This window comes from Cajanus cajan, chromosome 8 (assembly GCF_000230855.2).
Source record: "Cajanus cajan strain Asha chromosome 8, NIPB_CcT2T_4, whole genome shotgun sequence".
Lineage (NCBI taxonomy): Eukaryota > Viridiplantae > Streptophyta > Magnoliopsida > Fabales > Fabaceae > Cajanus > Cajanus cajan.
In genome coordinates, this window is record NC_138524.1 from 6,818,530 (window position 1) to 6,831,526 (window position 12,997).

Genomic DNA, 12,997 nt, shown 5'->3' on the forward strand with positions numbered 1-12,997 from the left:
TAGGCAAGAATAAAACCATGAAACAAACGTAGAGCTTAAAAGTGACTTACCAAGTTTATTTGCTAAAATGTTAAAAACGTAGTCATAAAGCTGCCTTTCCATAACACATTCGAAAATTGAAATGAAAATCTACTTGAATATTTCCCACCGGAAAATGCTCAATCCTTAAAGAAATTATACCATAAGCAAATGGGCAGAGGATGAATGCAGAAACCTTTTACATCATAAGGAGAAACACCTTTCAGAAATCTGAAATTCTGCATCTGCAATATGATACTAATATTTTTCAAATAATCATAGTGTAACACAGTTCAGCCATTTCACCATTGTTTTCCCCTAACTCCATTGCCCTCAATTCTTCAGCCAGCATCCTCTCCCTGTTCTGTTTTTGCCTTTCTACAGCAACCATATACAGGCCTAGACAAATGTAGTAATCAAAAGAAAAATAAGATTGTAACTGAATAAAGTTTTTTTTTAGAGAAAAGGATGGGACATATTACAAGACTAAGTTTGATAATAGGATCTGGGGAAAAGATACTATTGAGAAAAGGACAAGAATACTTACTGACGGCACTTCCAAAAGCACAAGCCCAAAGAATTCTCATGGACCACCTGTCCCCAATTACTCCTCTGGTTCCCATGTCATGTAGTATAGGCCAGAAACTTTGCCCTGAAATGAAGGATCAGATGCGAAAGTTAACACAACAGGCTAAGCAAAAGAGAAACTAGCGTAATTTGTTGAACTGTCAATTAAGTATCCCATCCCATTTGACACAAGCAGACAATTTAGAGGTTAAGAGAATTTTAATTAAATTTTATTTATATCTTTTACAATTTAGAGTCAAATAACATAATAGAATTTTCTTTGTTACACAATAGCTACCAGTTCCATCTCAAAGCATTCAGACTTTAATTAGGCAGGTTGCTGATTTGCTGAGACTCCTGCAAATCCATCACTGGACATTGCACCTTTCTTGGCCCATCTCTAATTTCTCAGCAATCCGAGAAACAAAACGCAATCTCAGTCTGGGAAGCATGGATACTAACATAGTCATTGTACCCATGTCAGAGTCAGACATGTACTCATGTTAGAAACTTCATGAAAACTTGGGATACACAAAGGTTATATTTTGCGTTTCTTTTCACTTCTACTTTGGCCTTATTTAGATAAACTTCTACATTAGCATTTATAGGAGAAAAACAATAAGCTAAAATGAAAAAAGCTTCTCCCATAACCTAAAACTAATTTATGAAAAAATTAATTTGTAAAAGTTGTCTCATTTAGCTTCTCCAAAAGTTGATCTTAACTTATGCATAAACTAATTCTAACTTATGAAAAAATCTTAATTTCACTTTTACTTCTTATTTTTTCTTCTATAAGTGCTTCTAAAGAAATTTATCATGTGAATACAAGTTTAAATACAATAACTAGATAAATGGTAAAAATTAACAAACTAGTTCTAGATTTTACAACATTGACTCTCTTCTTTAATTTGAGCCTCGCTTTTACGCTAAATTTGTGTGTGGTGCCATTATTTTGTCGTGCCTTTTATGATTATAAATTTTTTTGCATCCCTATGTTCATGTCATATCGTATCCATATCTCATACAGTATCCCTACTTCCATACAAAACGCCGCTTCAGCCAAACTAAATTCATTAACAGTGAAGGACTAGTTCACAATCCCAGTTCCCACCTAATTATACATGCTTTAAATTAACGTACTATTAGTTACAAGCTGCACTGCAAGTGATAGCTGCTCTTGTTGCTATAAAGTTGGAACCCTAAAACAAACCCGTCTATCACAGTGCACATAAATGCTGAAGCACAACGAACAATCTCAGAAGTTCATTTTCTCCAAAACCCATTTTATTAACAAAGTTGTTATTTAGAATACAAAAGTGACAAAGTCGTATGATTAGCCAATATAATCTTCAGAACAATGCAGAAAAAACAAGCTTATGCCTTCACTTGCAAATAAAATTCACACACAAAAAGAAAATGTAATCAAAATTGGAAGGATGAGAAATCTACCACTACAGCCAGTGCAAAACAATGTCCAAATTTTCAGCCCAGTAAAGAGAAACTACGAGAAAAAATGTCACGCAATTTGGATAATTAAAAATAAAAATAAAAATAAAAATAAAAATAAAAAGTGCCCTTTAGAGTGAAACTCGAAGAAAATGGAAATAACAAAATTGAAATACCTTAGATCAATTAACATAACCAAACCTAAAATTTTGAATCATTGAAACCATAACCACGCCAATCTATGAAGAGGGAAAGGGTTACCTTGGAACCTTTCCCTAAATTGCCTTCAATTGCAAAACTTTGCTTCCTGTTACAACAGATGCAGAAACAGCGTTGATCACTGTTCTCACTCTGTATGTTTTCTTTTCCATGCGAAACGCATCGTTTTAAGTTAATTTACAAGATTGTTCACTGGGCTAAAATTAATATGAGGAGGCCCAGTTGTGATTTTCACTAGACAAGCCCTTTATTAGAAGTAACATTCAGGCCCATAAACATCATACACCAAAATCTTTATGATAACTAGTTTGTTAGCTTCATGGTAAATTCACAACGAAAACTTTGTAATTAATTTATTTATTCGTGTTTAGCATTTATTCTTTTATCAAATAATTTAATAATGTTATTGACCAATAGAACTCAAATATATTTATAAAGTTAATTTTTTTATGTCTGGCGGAAAAGCACTTATTTAAATAAAAAATAAAAAATGAGATAATCAAAAGAAAGGTGTCTAGCTATTATAGGCAAAATAGACCAATCAAAATGTGTACCAAAAGAAAAGAATCACCTTTATTAATAGTATAAATTAATAATCAAATAATTTAATAATCTCGTCCTCATGTTATTATGGTGCACCTTCCACATCAAATCTTTAGATTAATCTCAAGTTCATCTCAAAAACTTAACTAATTCATTAAATGGTGCACTTTTGAGAGAATATTATAATCATATAGGAAAAGGGATAATGACTGTTTTGTTTTTGCCCATGACATGCATCGATGACCCGTATGCCAAATGGCAACCCCACCAATCCCACCTTAGTATACAAAACATATATACATGTGATGTAAGAACAGAACTAGGGTGGCAAAAATATGCACCTTAATAAAAATATCTAAATGTTATTATATTTAGCAAAACTACTACACATGGACATGTTTAATTAGGGTCCTTGTGTGAGTCTCTGCATTTCATTTTGGTCATTGAGAGTCTCAACGAGAAGGGGTGGAGCATATTGGGCTGTCCCTTGGTGCTCTTCAGAATCTTGGCAGAATGATAGAACTATGGTATCAATTGACATCTCCACAACTGCAAAGAAAAGGGTTGCAACAACGTATCCAAGAGCCCAGCAAACCTGCATTACACAAAATAACATTATGAGAATTGTTCAAAATTCAAACTGCATGGTGAATTAGTAGACTTTCATTTTGGCAATTATTTTCCAATTTCCACCCCTTGGTCCTTTCATGTAGCATTTTATACATTACGGTATTTTTGAATGCAGGAGTTAATCTCACTTAGTAGTTCAACTGTATAGTCATGGATTCATGCTTCATGCGGATAGATATACAAGTTCTGTAAATAGCTATAGGCCGCAACACATGGACCAATTTGGGACCAAAATGGTTCTGAAATATGAATTAGTTTGAAAATACTATATAATAACAAACCATTTTATTGGAACCGAAAATTCTATGAAGTTCAATAATAGAACATTTAAATAATTTGAAAAACTCTCCTCTATTAAGAGTAAATAAGAATTTAAAGCTTAAATACTGAATTGCCATTTTTTTTGCTTAATTGCACTTTTTGCCACCTATCTTTCACATTTTTACAAATTCTGTCACCTAACTTTTAAAATTGCATATTTTGTCACCCAACTCTCAATTTCACACATTTTGTCACTCCATTAATTGACCGTGTAACGTCGGTAATTGACCAACATTGATGACTACCGATTATTGACATAAGATGTTAATTGTTAATTTGTCACATTATGTCCCATCATCATATGTATGTCACATCAATAATTTATGTCAATGATTTCATGTCACATCAACAGTTAATGTGTCATATCAACAATTAACATGTCACATTGATAGTCAACTTAAAATGTGAGTGAGACCTGATGGAGTGATAAAATGTACAATTTTGAAATTTAGATGACAAAATTTGCAAATATATGAAAGATGAGTAACAAAAAGTACAATTAAGTCCTTTTTTTCTTCTTCTGTTGAATGGTAAATGATCCTTGCCATCAAGTCACATAATTAGATAATAGAGAACATACCACAACAGGTAAGAGTGGAGATGAGGTCTTGTTATGAGCAGAACTGTACTTGTGTGTGTCCAACATGAGGAACGCAAACAAAGCACTTGAGAGGCTGACACACAGTTTTCCCAGGAACAAAATGACATCTCCAATCACGTTAAGACGCCCAATCTTCAGAATGTTATTCATGATCAGCTCTGTTGCGATACAAGAAGCGCTAAAGAAACTTTTGCCTGTTATAGCAATCTGCAGGTGTCAAGAAGAAGCTCAAGTTAAAATCATAAAGTAGAAAGAAAGAAAAGTAACAAAGACTACAGAAACTTTTGCTCACTATAGCAATCCACGGGCATCAAGAAGATACTCATGAAATTAAAATCAGAGAAAATCTATAATAAGATACATTGTCCTATGGAAGAGGGAAGGGTGACAATTAGAAATATTTTAGAGTAAATTACACTGACACTCACTGAAATTTCATGAAATTGCATAAACACCCTCTACTTTTCTACTCCTACAATAACCACCCTTAAATGTATGAAAAACATTACACTAAACACCTCTTAGACATTTTATTAGTCCCCTTAATTATTTGAAAAGCATTACATTATGACCCTTGTAAAGGAGGTTACTATAAACGTTAAAAAAGCAGAGGTGTCAACACCATTTCATGAAACCTTAGAGAGTGTCAGCATAATTTACTCAATATTTTAATAATGCATGTGGCAAATAAAAACAAGCTAGGGTAAATTATTTTTGACTAAGCATATTTATCATCATTCTTTATTCTTTTGCATAGAACTAAACCAACATTTTCTCTACGCAACCTACTATGATACAGCTCCGAGACATGTTTTCCCTATGGTGAAGTATAGCTTAAACACATTCAAAGCAGGGAAATGAAATTCAGTGTCTAAGAAACACGCCAATCACAATGCAACAAGTACGAGAGAATTGACTTTCACTTCCATTGATCCTCAATTCATTAAAATAAGTATTGCACCACAATAACAAAATACATGTCTATTACATGATGCATATGCACAAAAATTTACATTATGGTGGATGCAGTGGATTAACAAAATTTACCATGATGTAAGCATTTTGGTTTACTGATTTGATGGTCCATTCAATACACCTGAATTCTGAATTCAGAAGGCCCGTTCTAACAGCAGAATGGCCCGTTTTGATTTCAGAACGGCCTGTTTTAGTTTCAGAACGGTCCGTTTTGGTTTCAGAATGGCTCATTCTACTGCACTCATGTTGTGTTAAATTTGCATTTAGAACGGCCCGTTCCAGTTGCAAAATTAACACATAACATGTGCATGCAGAACGGGTCGTTCTGATTACAGGGACATTTGGCACCCACCTATGCATCTACGTGGCATCCACGTCAGCAAGAGTTAACCTCGTTTAAATCATTTGGATGGAAGTCTCAAATTGCAATAATTTAAATTATTGAGGACCAAATTGAGACCTAAAATTAAAGTAGGACTAAATTAAAACAAAAAAATATTATCAGGGATCAAAAGAGGTTTTTAACTTTGAAGAAACTTACTTGACCAATAAACTACTCTATTTCCTCCTCTTGTCTTCATAGTGGAGAGTGTGTCGTTTCGCCTTTCCGCGATATCTGAAAACGGCTTGTCGTTTCTTTTCTTCCCTAGTCTTCGATTGAGTTTCGGATATCAATCGAAGGTTCAGAGTTATGCGTTTAACTAGCGCTTTTCTTCTCACCTTACCTCCACTTCTAAGTGTGCGTGTGCGTGTGCGTCATTACTCATCAACCAAGTTGTTTGTAGCAGGTTTTCTCAAACTTCTTTCATTTCTCTTTTATTTTTAATTAATAATAAAAATTGCCCCTTTTCAGTTTTCAATTGATCTCGATCAAAATTTCAATTTTAACTGTTAGTGTTTTTTTTTTCTTTTTTTTTGGAACGAAGGGCTTTCCTACGATACCAATGAACCGGTTCTCAGAGACGCCTTTGGGCAACACGGTGAAATCATTGAAGGTAAAATCAAAGATCTTTTACTGTATTTTGTGTTCTCAAATTGGTTGCCACTATGTTGCAACCATTTTTTTTTTGCAGTTAAAGTAATATGTGATCACGTGACTGGGAAATCAAGAGGGTATGGATTTGTGCAGTTCGTTTCTGAAACTACAGCTGCTACAACTCGCAAAGAAATGCACGCCCAGGTTTTCAAGTTTTCTTTTTTTTTTCCTATTTGTTTAATTTGAGTTCACCTTAAATTTCATTTTCTTAATAATATGTGGATATGGTTGGCTTAATTTTTTGCTTTTATTTCACCTAACATTGTTATATGGACCTTGTTCCTTATCATTTTTCAGATATTAGATGGAAGACGCATTAGGGTGAGTTATGCGCACAAAGGGTAGCCACCAATACTGTCAAACAACAAGTAAGACGGTTTTTTGGTTGCAAGTTGCAACATATTCAAATTTTACCTTTGATACTCGATTAGTCTATGTTGTTAGCTTATAGTCCTTCAACCCAAGTTTTATATTCTCTTCTCTTGTAACTACTTAAAAATTTATCCAAGACCATAGTCTCATTTTGTGCATGGTTTGAATTCATGTTCCTCAAACTTGAAAGACTAGTGTACGGTCATCGACGGTATCTTTAATTTGGTCTCAGCTGTTTTCCTGTATGTTATTTGAGTTATTTTTTGCCGTAAATTGTTACTAGCAGCAGAATGATAAGTGACTTACTCCGGTAGTAACAGTTTGAAACTTGTGTTTATGTACTTATAATGGGTTCAGCTGATTAACGAATAATCATACAAACAATTAACTTAAAAGCTCGTTTTTAGTGTTCTAGTAGTGAGTAATAGTGACCACTGCATGAATCTGGATATTGGAAAATAGAATATTTATTAATATGCTTTCACCCTTTTGTGACTCTTAAGTGTGAAAAAGGTAGACTGTGTGTATGCTAGTTTAGACTTAATTCTTTAATTAGTTTACGAAATTGTATAAATCAGTCATTTTAGTTTCTTAAAAATTATAAGCTCGGTTAATCTCTAACTTTACATGTGTCATTCACTTGAATCTTTTTATACTTTTCTCTATGGTTCATCCAGGAGAAATAAAGCGAATTTTGCTTTAAAAATTTAAGAACCAATAAAGGCTTTTAAAATGCCTTATTCATACAATCTCAAGAACTAATGAAAGGATTTTTTGTACCATCGAACTATGAAAAAGAAGAGTTAAGGATATCATGTCAAAGAGTGAGGCAACAGATGTAGTATGAAACCTTGCATCTCAAATGTACCAATAGCACAAGATCTTTTGATGGAAAAATAGATCAACGGAATACCAAACTTCAACGGGGACGTTATTCTAAGATGATCAAAATGTTCTTGTAAGTTTAAGAACATAATATCTAAAACAATTTTCCGAAAACATAAAATTACACAAATTTTCTTCTCATAAATGCTCTTTTAAGACTATCTGGTAGATATGTTTGTTGTACAACAGATAAATTAAACACAACATAGTCTGATTTTTTATTCAATTTAAAACAATAGTTCGATATTGCTTCAATGACCAATACTCTTCCAGACTACACAAAAGTTATTTCTGTTGACAACAAAGAATCTATTTTAGCAAATTTCGTGAGGTGGGAAACAAAGTAAATGACCTAGGCTAAACACCGAATTCGGTAGCAGTCGGTTAACAAGTCAATGAGTTATATTGAACCCATAAAGTCCAAACTATTTAAAATATATATATACATATATATAACAGAGAATAAGTATAATATTTTCACTATATATATATATATATATAAATTTTATTATAACATTTTTAGTGAAATAAAATTATAAAATATTTATAATTATTATGCTTTAATTAATAAAATAGAATCACCTAATATTTATAATTTTATTTTAAATCAAATTCTTAAATTTTAATATAATTAAAATACTAGTGTTTTATTTTATAAAATCTTATGAGCAGTAAATATATACATATATATATATATATATATATATATATGTGTGTGTGTGTGTGTGTGTGTGTGTATGAGTGCTATTTAACTAGATTATAAATATTATCTACGAAAAATAACTTATTATAAATTTGCATGATGTTATGGACATATAAAATAAATTGGTTCGGTGGTTTAACTAGTTGAGCTTAAGGACTACATGTACTGGGTCCTGGGTTCAAATCCTACCATGATTTTATATATTTTTATATAAATAATTAAAAGGAAAAAAATATAAATAATTAAAAGGAAAAAAAAAATGTGCAGCGGATTTGTGTATATATGCAGTTACGTGGCTGCATGTTTATTTATTTATGTTATTTTCTTTATGCATTTATCTAGTAAGGTGTCCATAATCTCATTTATTTGTTTAACCTATGATTATCTTTATCCATAATAATTATTAAGGTCTTCATATTTTATATTATTTAATTGTTTTATAATGATTGCCATTTTTATTTATATATTGGTACTCTTAATATATTTTTTTTACGTAAATATATTTATTGTAAATATATTTGATAATCAGTTATAATATAGTTGATATTTTGAACTTATTTCTTCATGTATTTATCTTCATAAATATTGTTCTATGGCCATAGAAGATAAAGTTTGAATTATTTATAGCTGGAGGTTTGACCTTAGGGATTTAAATGAGTAAGCATTCATGGTAAAATATTCTGTTAATATTTGGTTAACATTACACTAATGCTCATTTATCCTGACTAGTCACTATTAAAATGATTCAAATTTTATTATTTAATTTTTATGTTCCTATAGATAATCTTGTTTTTTATTTAATTAATTATATTTATTTAATAAGTGTTCTCACTCCTTATTTCTTGTTGTAAAAAAAATTTAACATATAAAAAAAATAGATGGATCTACCAATCCTACCGGACCCTTTCACTTCCGTCATCATTGCAATTTTTCCGGGCACCAGTTGGGCCATGAACGCATCTGCCAATGCAGTTACATTTCAAGGAATAGGATTATCATCTTTTGTGTTTTCACCAACCCAGTAAAATTCCATTGTCATAGATGGTCAAATAGTAGTCACTTTTTATCTCCCTCCAACCAATCATGTTAACCCAATAGTGAACTTATATCAACCGGATATGTAAATATAATATAATTAGTGTAGGAAATAGGTAGATTATAAGAATGTACATTATTGTAAATATTTTTTTATATGATGCAAATATAAAGAGCTATATGTAAGGCATGTACTCTCAATAATAATAGCATAAGATGTATATGAATATTGAAAATAATATTGTAAAATATGAGTAGTTTAGAATTATGTATATATTTTTGAAAATATTGTTTGAAGATTTTCTTTTATTACTTATTTGTGTTCTCAATCCAAAACAATATATATATATATATATATATATATATATATATATATATATATATTTTAAATAGCTTGGACTTTATGGGTTCAATATAACTCATTGACTTGTTAACCGACTGCTACCGAATTCAGTGTTTAGCCTAGGTCATTTACTTTGTTTCCCACCTCACGAAATTTGCTAAAATAGATTCTTTATTGTCAACAGAAATAACTTTTGTGTAGTCTAGAAGAGTATTGGTCATTGAAGCAATATCGAACTATTGTTTTAAATTGAATTTGTGTTTAATTTATCTATTGTACAACAAACATATCTACCAAATAGTCTTAAAAGAACATTTATGAGAAGAAAATTTGTGTAATTTTATGTTTTCGGAGAATCGTTTTAGATATTATGTTCTTAAACATGCAAGAACATTTTGATCATCTTAGAATAACGTCCCTGTTGAAGCTTGGTATTCCGTTGATCTGTTTTCCATCAAAAGATCTTGTGCTATTGGTACATTTGAGATGCAAGGTTTCATACTACATCTGCTGCCTCACTCTTTGACATGATATCCTTAACTCTTCTTTTTCATAGTTCGACAGTACAGAAAATTCCTTCATTAGTTCTTGAGATTGTATGAATAAGGCATTTTAAAAGCCTTTATTGGTTCTTAATTTTTTAAAGCAAAATTCGCTTTATTTCTCCTGGATGAACCACAGAGAAAAGTATAAAAAGATTCAAGTGAATGACACATGTAAAGTCAGAGATTAACCGAGCTTATAATTTTTAAGAGACTAAAATGACTGATTTATACAATTTCGTAAACTAATTAAAGAATTAAGTCTAAACTAGCACTCTACCTTTTTCACACTTAAGAGCCACAAAATGGTGAATGCAAAGAGATTATTTGAACTAATTAGTTATGTGTTTCAGTCACTTAAATCAGTGAAAGCATATTAATAAATATTCTATTTTCCAATATCCAGATTCATGCAATGGTCACTATTACTCACTACTAGAACACTAAAAACGAGCTTTTAAGTTAACTGTTTGTATGATTATTCGTTAATCAGCTGAACCCATTATAAGTACATAAACACAAGTTTCAAACTGTTACTACCGGAGTAAGTCACTTATCATTCTGCTGCTAGTAACAATTTACGGCAAAAAATAACTCAAGAAACATACAGGAAAATAGCTGAGACCAAATTAAAGATACCGTCGATGACCGTACATTAGTCTTTCAAGTTTGAGGAGCATGAATTCAAACCATGCACAGAATGAGACTATGGTCTTGGATAAATTTTTAAGTAGTTACAAGAGAAGAGAATATAAAACTTGGGTTGAAGGACTATAAGCTAACAAAATAGACTATTCGAGTATCAAAGGTAAAATTTGAATATGTTGCAACTTGCAACCAAAAAACTGTCTTACTTGTTGTTTGGCAGTATTGGTGGCTACCCTTTGTGCGCATAACTCACCCGAATGCGTCTTCCATCTAATATCTGAAAAATGATAAGGAACAATGTCCATATAATAATGTTAGGTGAAATAAAAGCAAAAAATTAAGCCAACCAAGCCCACATATTATTAAGAAAATGAAATTTAAAGTGAACTCAAATTAAACAAATAGGGAAAAAAAAAGAAAAAAGAAAAATTGAAAACCTGGGCGTGCATTTCTTTGCGAGCTGTAGCAGCTATAGTTTCAGAAACGAACCGTACAAATCCATATCCTCTTGATTTTCCAGTAACATGATCACATATTATTTTAACTGCAAAAAAAAATGGTTGCAACATAGTGACAACCAATTTGATAAAACAAATTATAGTAAAAGATCTTTGATTTTACCTTCAATAATTTCACCGTGTTGTCCAAAGGCGTCTCTGAGAACCGGTTCATTAGTATCGTAGGAAAGCCCTTCGTTCCAAAAATAAAAAGAAAAAAAAAACACTAACAGTTAAAATTGAAATTCCAATCGAAATCAATTGAAAACTGAAAAGGGGCAATTTTTATTATTAATTAAAAATAAAAGAGAAATGAAAGAAGTTTGAGAAAACCTGCGACAAACAACTTGGTTGATGAGTAATGACGCACACGCACACTTAGAAATGGAGGTAAGGTGAGAAGAAAAGCGCTAGTTAAACGCATAACTCTGAACTTTCAATTGATATCCGAAACTCAATCGAAGACTAGGAAAGAAAATAAATGTCAAGCAGTTTTCAGATACCACGGAAAGTCGAAACGACACACTCTGCCACCGTCGATTTCTTCTCCTCCGCCGGCTTCTTCTCCGCTGGCTTCTTCTCTGCCTTTGGTGCCATCGCTAACACTCAAATTCGAATTAGGGTTTTGATTTGGGAATTTGGAATTAGCGTAGAGCGGTTGAATACTAGAGTGGAGAATGGGGGATTAATATGGGAAAAGGTTTTCGCGTTCTCATTGGCTACTGGGGCTTGGCGCGGATCGATGACGTGGATTTCCTTTTTTCTGTCGAATTATTACATCCGTTGAAAATTTTTGAAAATAGACGGACAGGATTTAAAATTGACTTGACTGGGATGCGGGAATTGTTGAGGTGGCAAATTGAGGAGCGTATAGATGGATGGAAGAGATGCTTTTCAGATTTCGTTGCGCGCCCAAATGGACACTTAATCAAGCATTTTGTGAGCGATTTACCTCTGAACCAAGAGAATTTTATGTTTGGATTAAACTATGTTGCATTTTTACGTGTATAAAACGGTTTATATATTTTTAATTACAATTTGGGCAGCGAAATCTCTGGGAAACCCCACGTAAATGTGATTTACCGGTGGACAGATACATCTTTTTTTTATTTGATACGGTTGACCAATGGATTTTTTTTTAGATTCTTAGATGTTAGAGTATCTGCAATGGAAATTGCTTAAACAACTCTGCTAAAATTTAAACAACTTATAAAATGGGTTAGAGCTGACATGGCACTGATGTGGCGTATGAGATTGCTTATAAGCAATCTCCATTGCAGATGCTCTTAGTAAAGTTAAGTGAACGGACATGATTGATTACCGGTTATCCACCGTAAAATTTGTAATTTAATGTTATAATTTTAAGTTTTGTAGTAATTTTTAAAAATTTCATTCTTAGGTAACTTGGAAGTAAGTTTTGTGAGTCTCTCCCTTTGAAACCTTAATCTATATTGAACGACGACCGGCTTTCTTTTTGTTTCATTTTGTTGGGCCTTGGATAGCGATTGTAATCATTTTTTGACCTTCATGGTTTCACAACCGACTGAAAAAAGTTTACCTCCTTCTGATTTGAACTTCTTTGGTTGAACTGATTTCTTTTTAAAAATCTAAACTCT

At 32.0% G+C, this 12,997-nt stretch overlaps 4 protein-coding genes across 7 annotated transcripts; 1 reads left to right on the forward strand and 3 right to left on the reverse strand.

The window, feature by feature from the left end:
• Positions 1-29: 29 nt before the first annotated feature.
• LOC109798332 (HrpN-interacting protein from malus protein) lies at positions 30-2,446 on the reverse strand. Of its 2 annotated transcripts, none has more exons than XM_083061940.1 (3): positions 2,293-2,446; positions 566-670; positions 30-417 (listed from the first exon to the last, which is right to left on the reverse strand). In XM_083061940.1, exons 2-3 carry the CDS (start codon positions 639-641, stop codon positions 287-289), a joined length of 207 nt encoding a protein of 68 aa, XP_082918066.1. In that variant the 5' UTR covers positions 642-670; positions 2,293-2,446; the 3' UTR covers positions 30-286. The 2 variants fall into 2 exon arrangements, with proteins under 2 accessions (XP_082918066.1, XP_082918067.1); XM_083061941.1 differs by having other exon boundaries at positions 2,208-2,346.
• Positions 2,447-2,947: 501 nt separating this feature from the next.
• Positions 2,948-6,216, reverse strand: LOC109798327 (choline transporter protein 1-like). 2 transcript variants are annotated; one of them, XM_020358549.3, is made up of 4 exons: positions 5,862-6,216; positions 5,393-5,780; positions 4,325-4,552; positions 2,948-3,388 (listed from the first exon to the last, which is right to left on the reverse strand). In XM_020358549.3, exons 2-4 carry the CDS (start codon positions 5,678-5,680, stop codon positions 3,197-3,199), a joined length of 708 nt encoding a protein of 235 aa, XP_020214138.2. In that variant the 5' UTR covers positions 5,681-5,780; positions 5,862-6,216; the 3' UTR covers positions 2,948-3,196. The 2 variants fall into 2 exon arrangements, with proteins under 2 accessions (XP_020214138.2, XP_082918058.1); XM_083061932.1 differs by lacking the exon at positions 5,393-5,780.
• On the forward strand, positions 6,012-6,542 carry LOC145950782 (glycine-rich RNA-binding protein 3, mitochondrial-like). The gene is made up of 2 exons (XM_083062507.1): positions 6,012-6,071; positions 6,216-6,542. Exons 1-2 carry the CDS (start codon positions 6,012-6,014, stop codon positions 6,540-6,542), a joined length of 387 nt encoding a protein of 128 aa, XP_082918633.1.
• Positions 6,543-10,841: 4,299 nt separating this feature from the next.
• On the reverse strand, positions 10,842-12,057 carry LOC109798330 (glycine-rich RNA-binding protein 2, mitochondrial). 2 transcript variants are annotated; one of them, XM_020358553.3, is made up of 4 exons: positions 11,885-12,057; positions 11,506-11,574; positions 11,322-11,428; positions 10,842-11,161 (listed from the first exon to the last, which is right to left on the reverse strand). In XM_020358553.3, exons 1-4 carry the CDS (start codon positions 11,976-11,978, stop codon positions 11,114-11,116), a joined length of 318 nt encoding a protein of 105 aa, XP_020214142.1. In that variant the 5' UTR covers positions 11,979-12,057; the 3' UTR covers positions 10,842-11,113. The 2 variants fall into 2 exon arrangements, with proteins under 2 accessions (XP_020214142.1, XP_020214143.1); XM_020358554.3 differs by having other exon boundaries at positions 11,715-12,054.
• Positions 12,058-12,997: the final 940 nt, after the last annotated feature.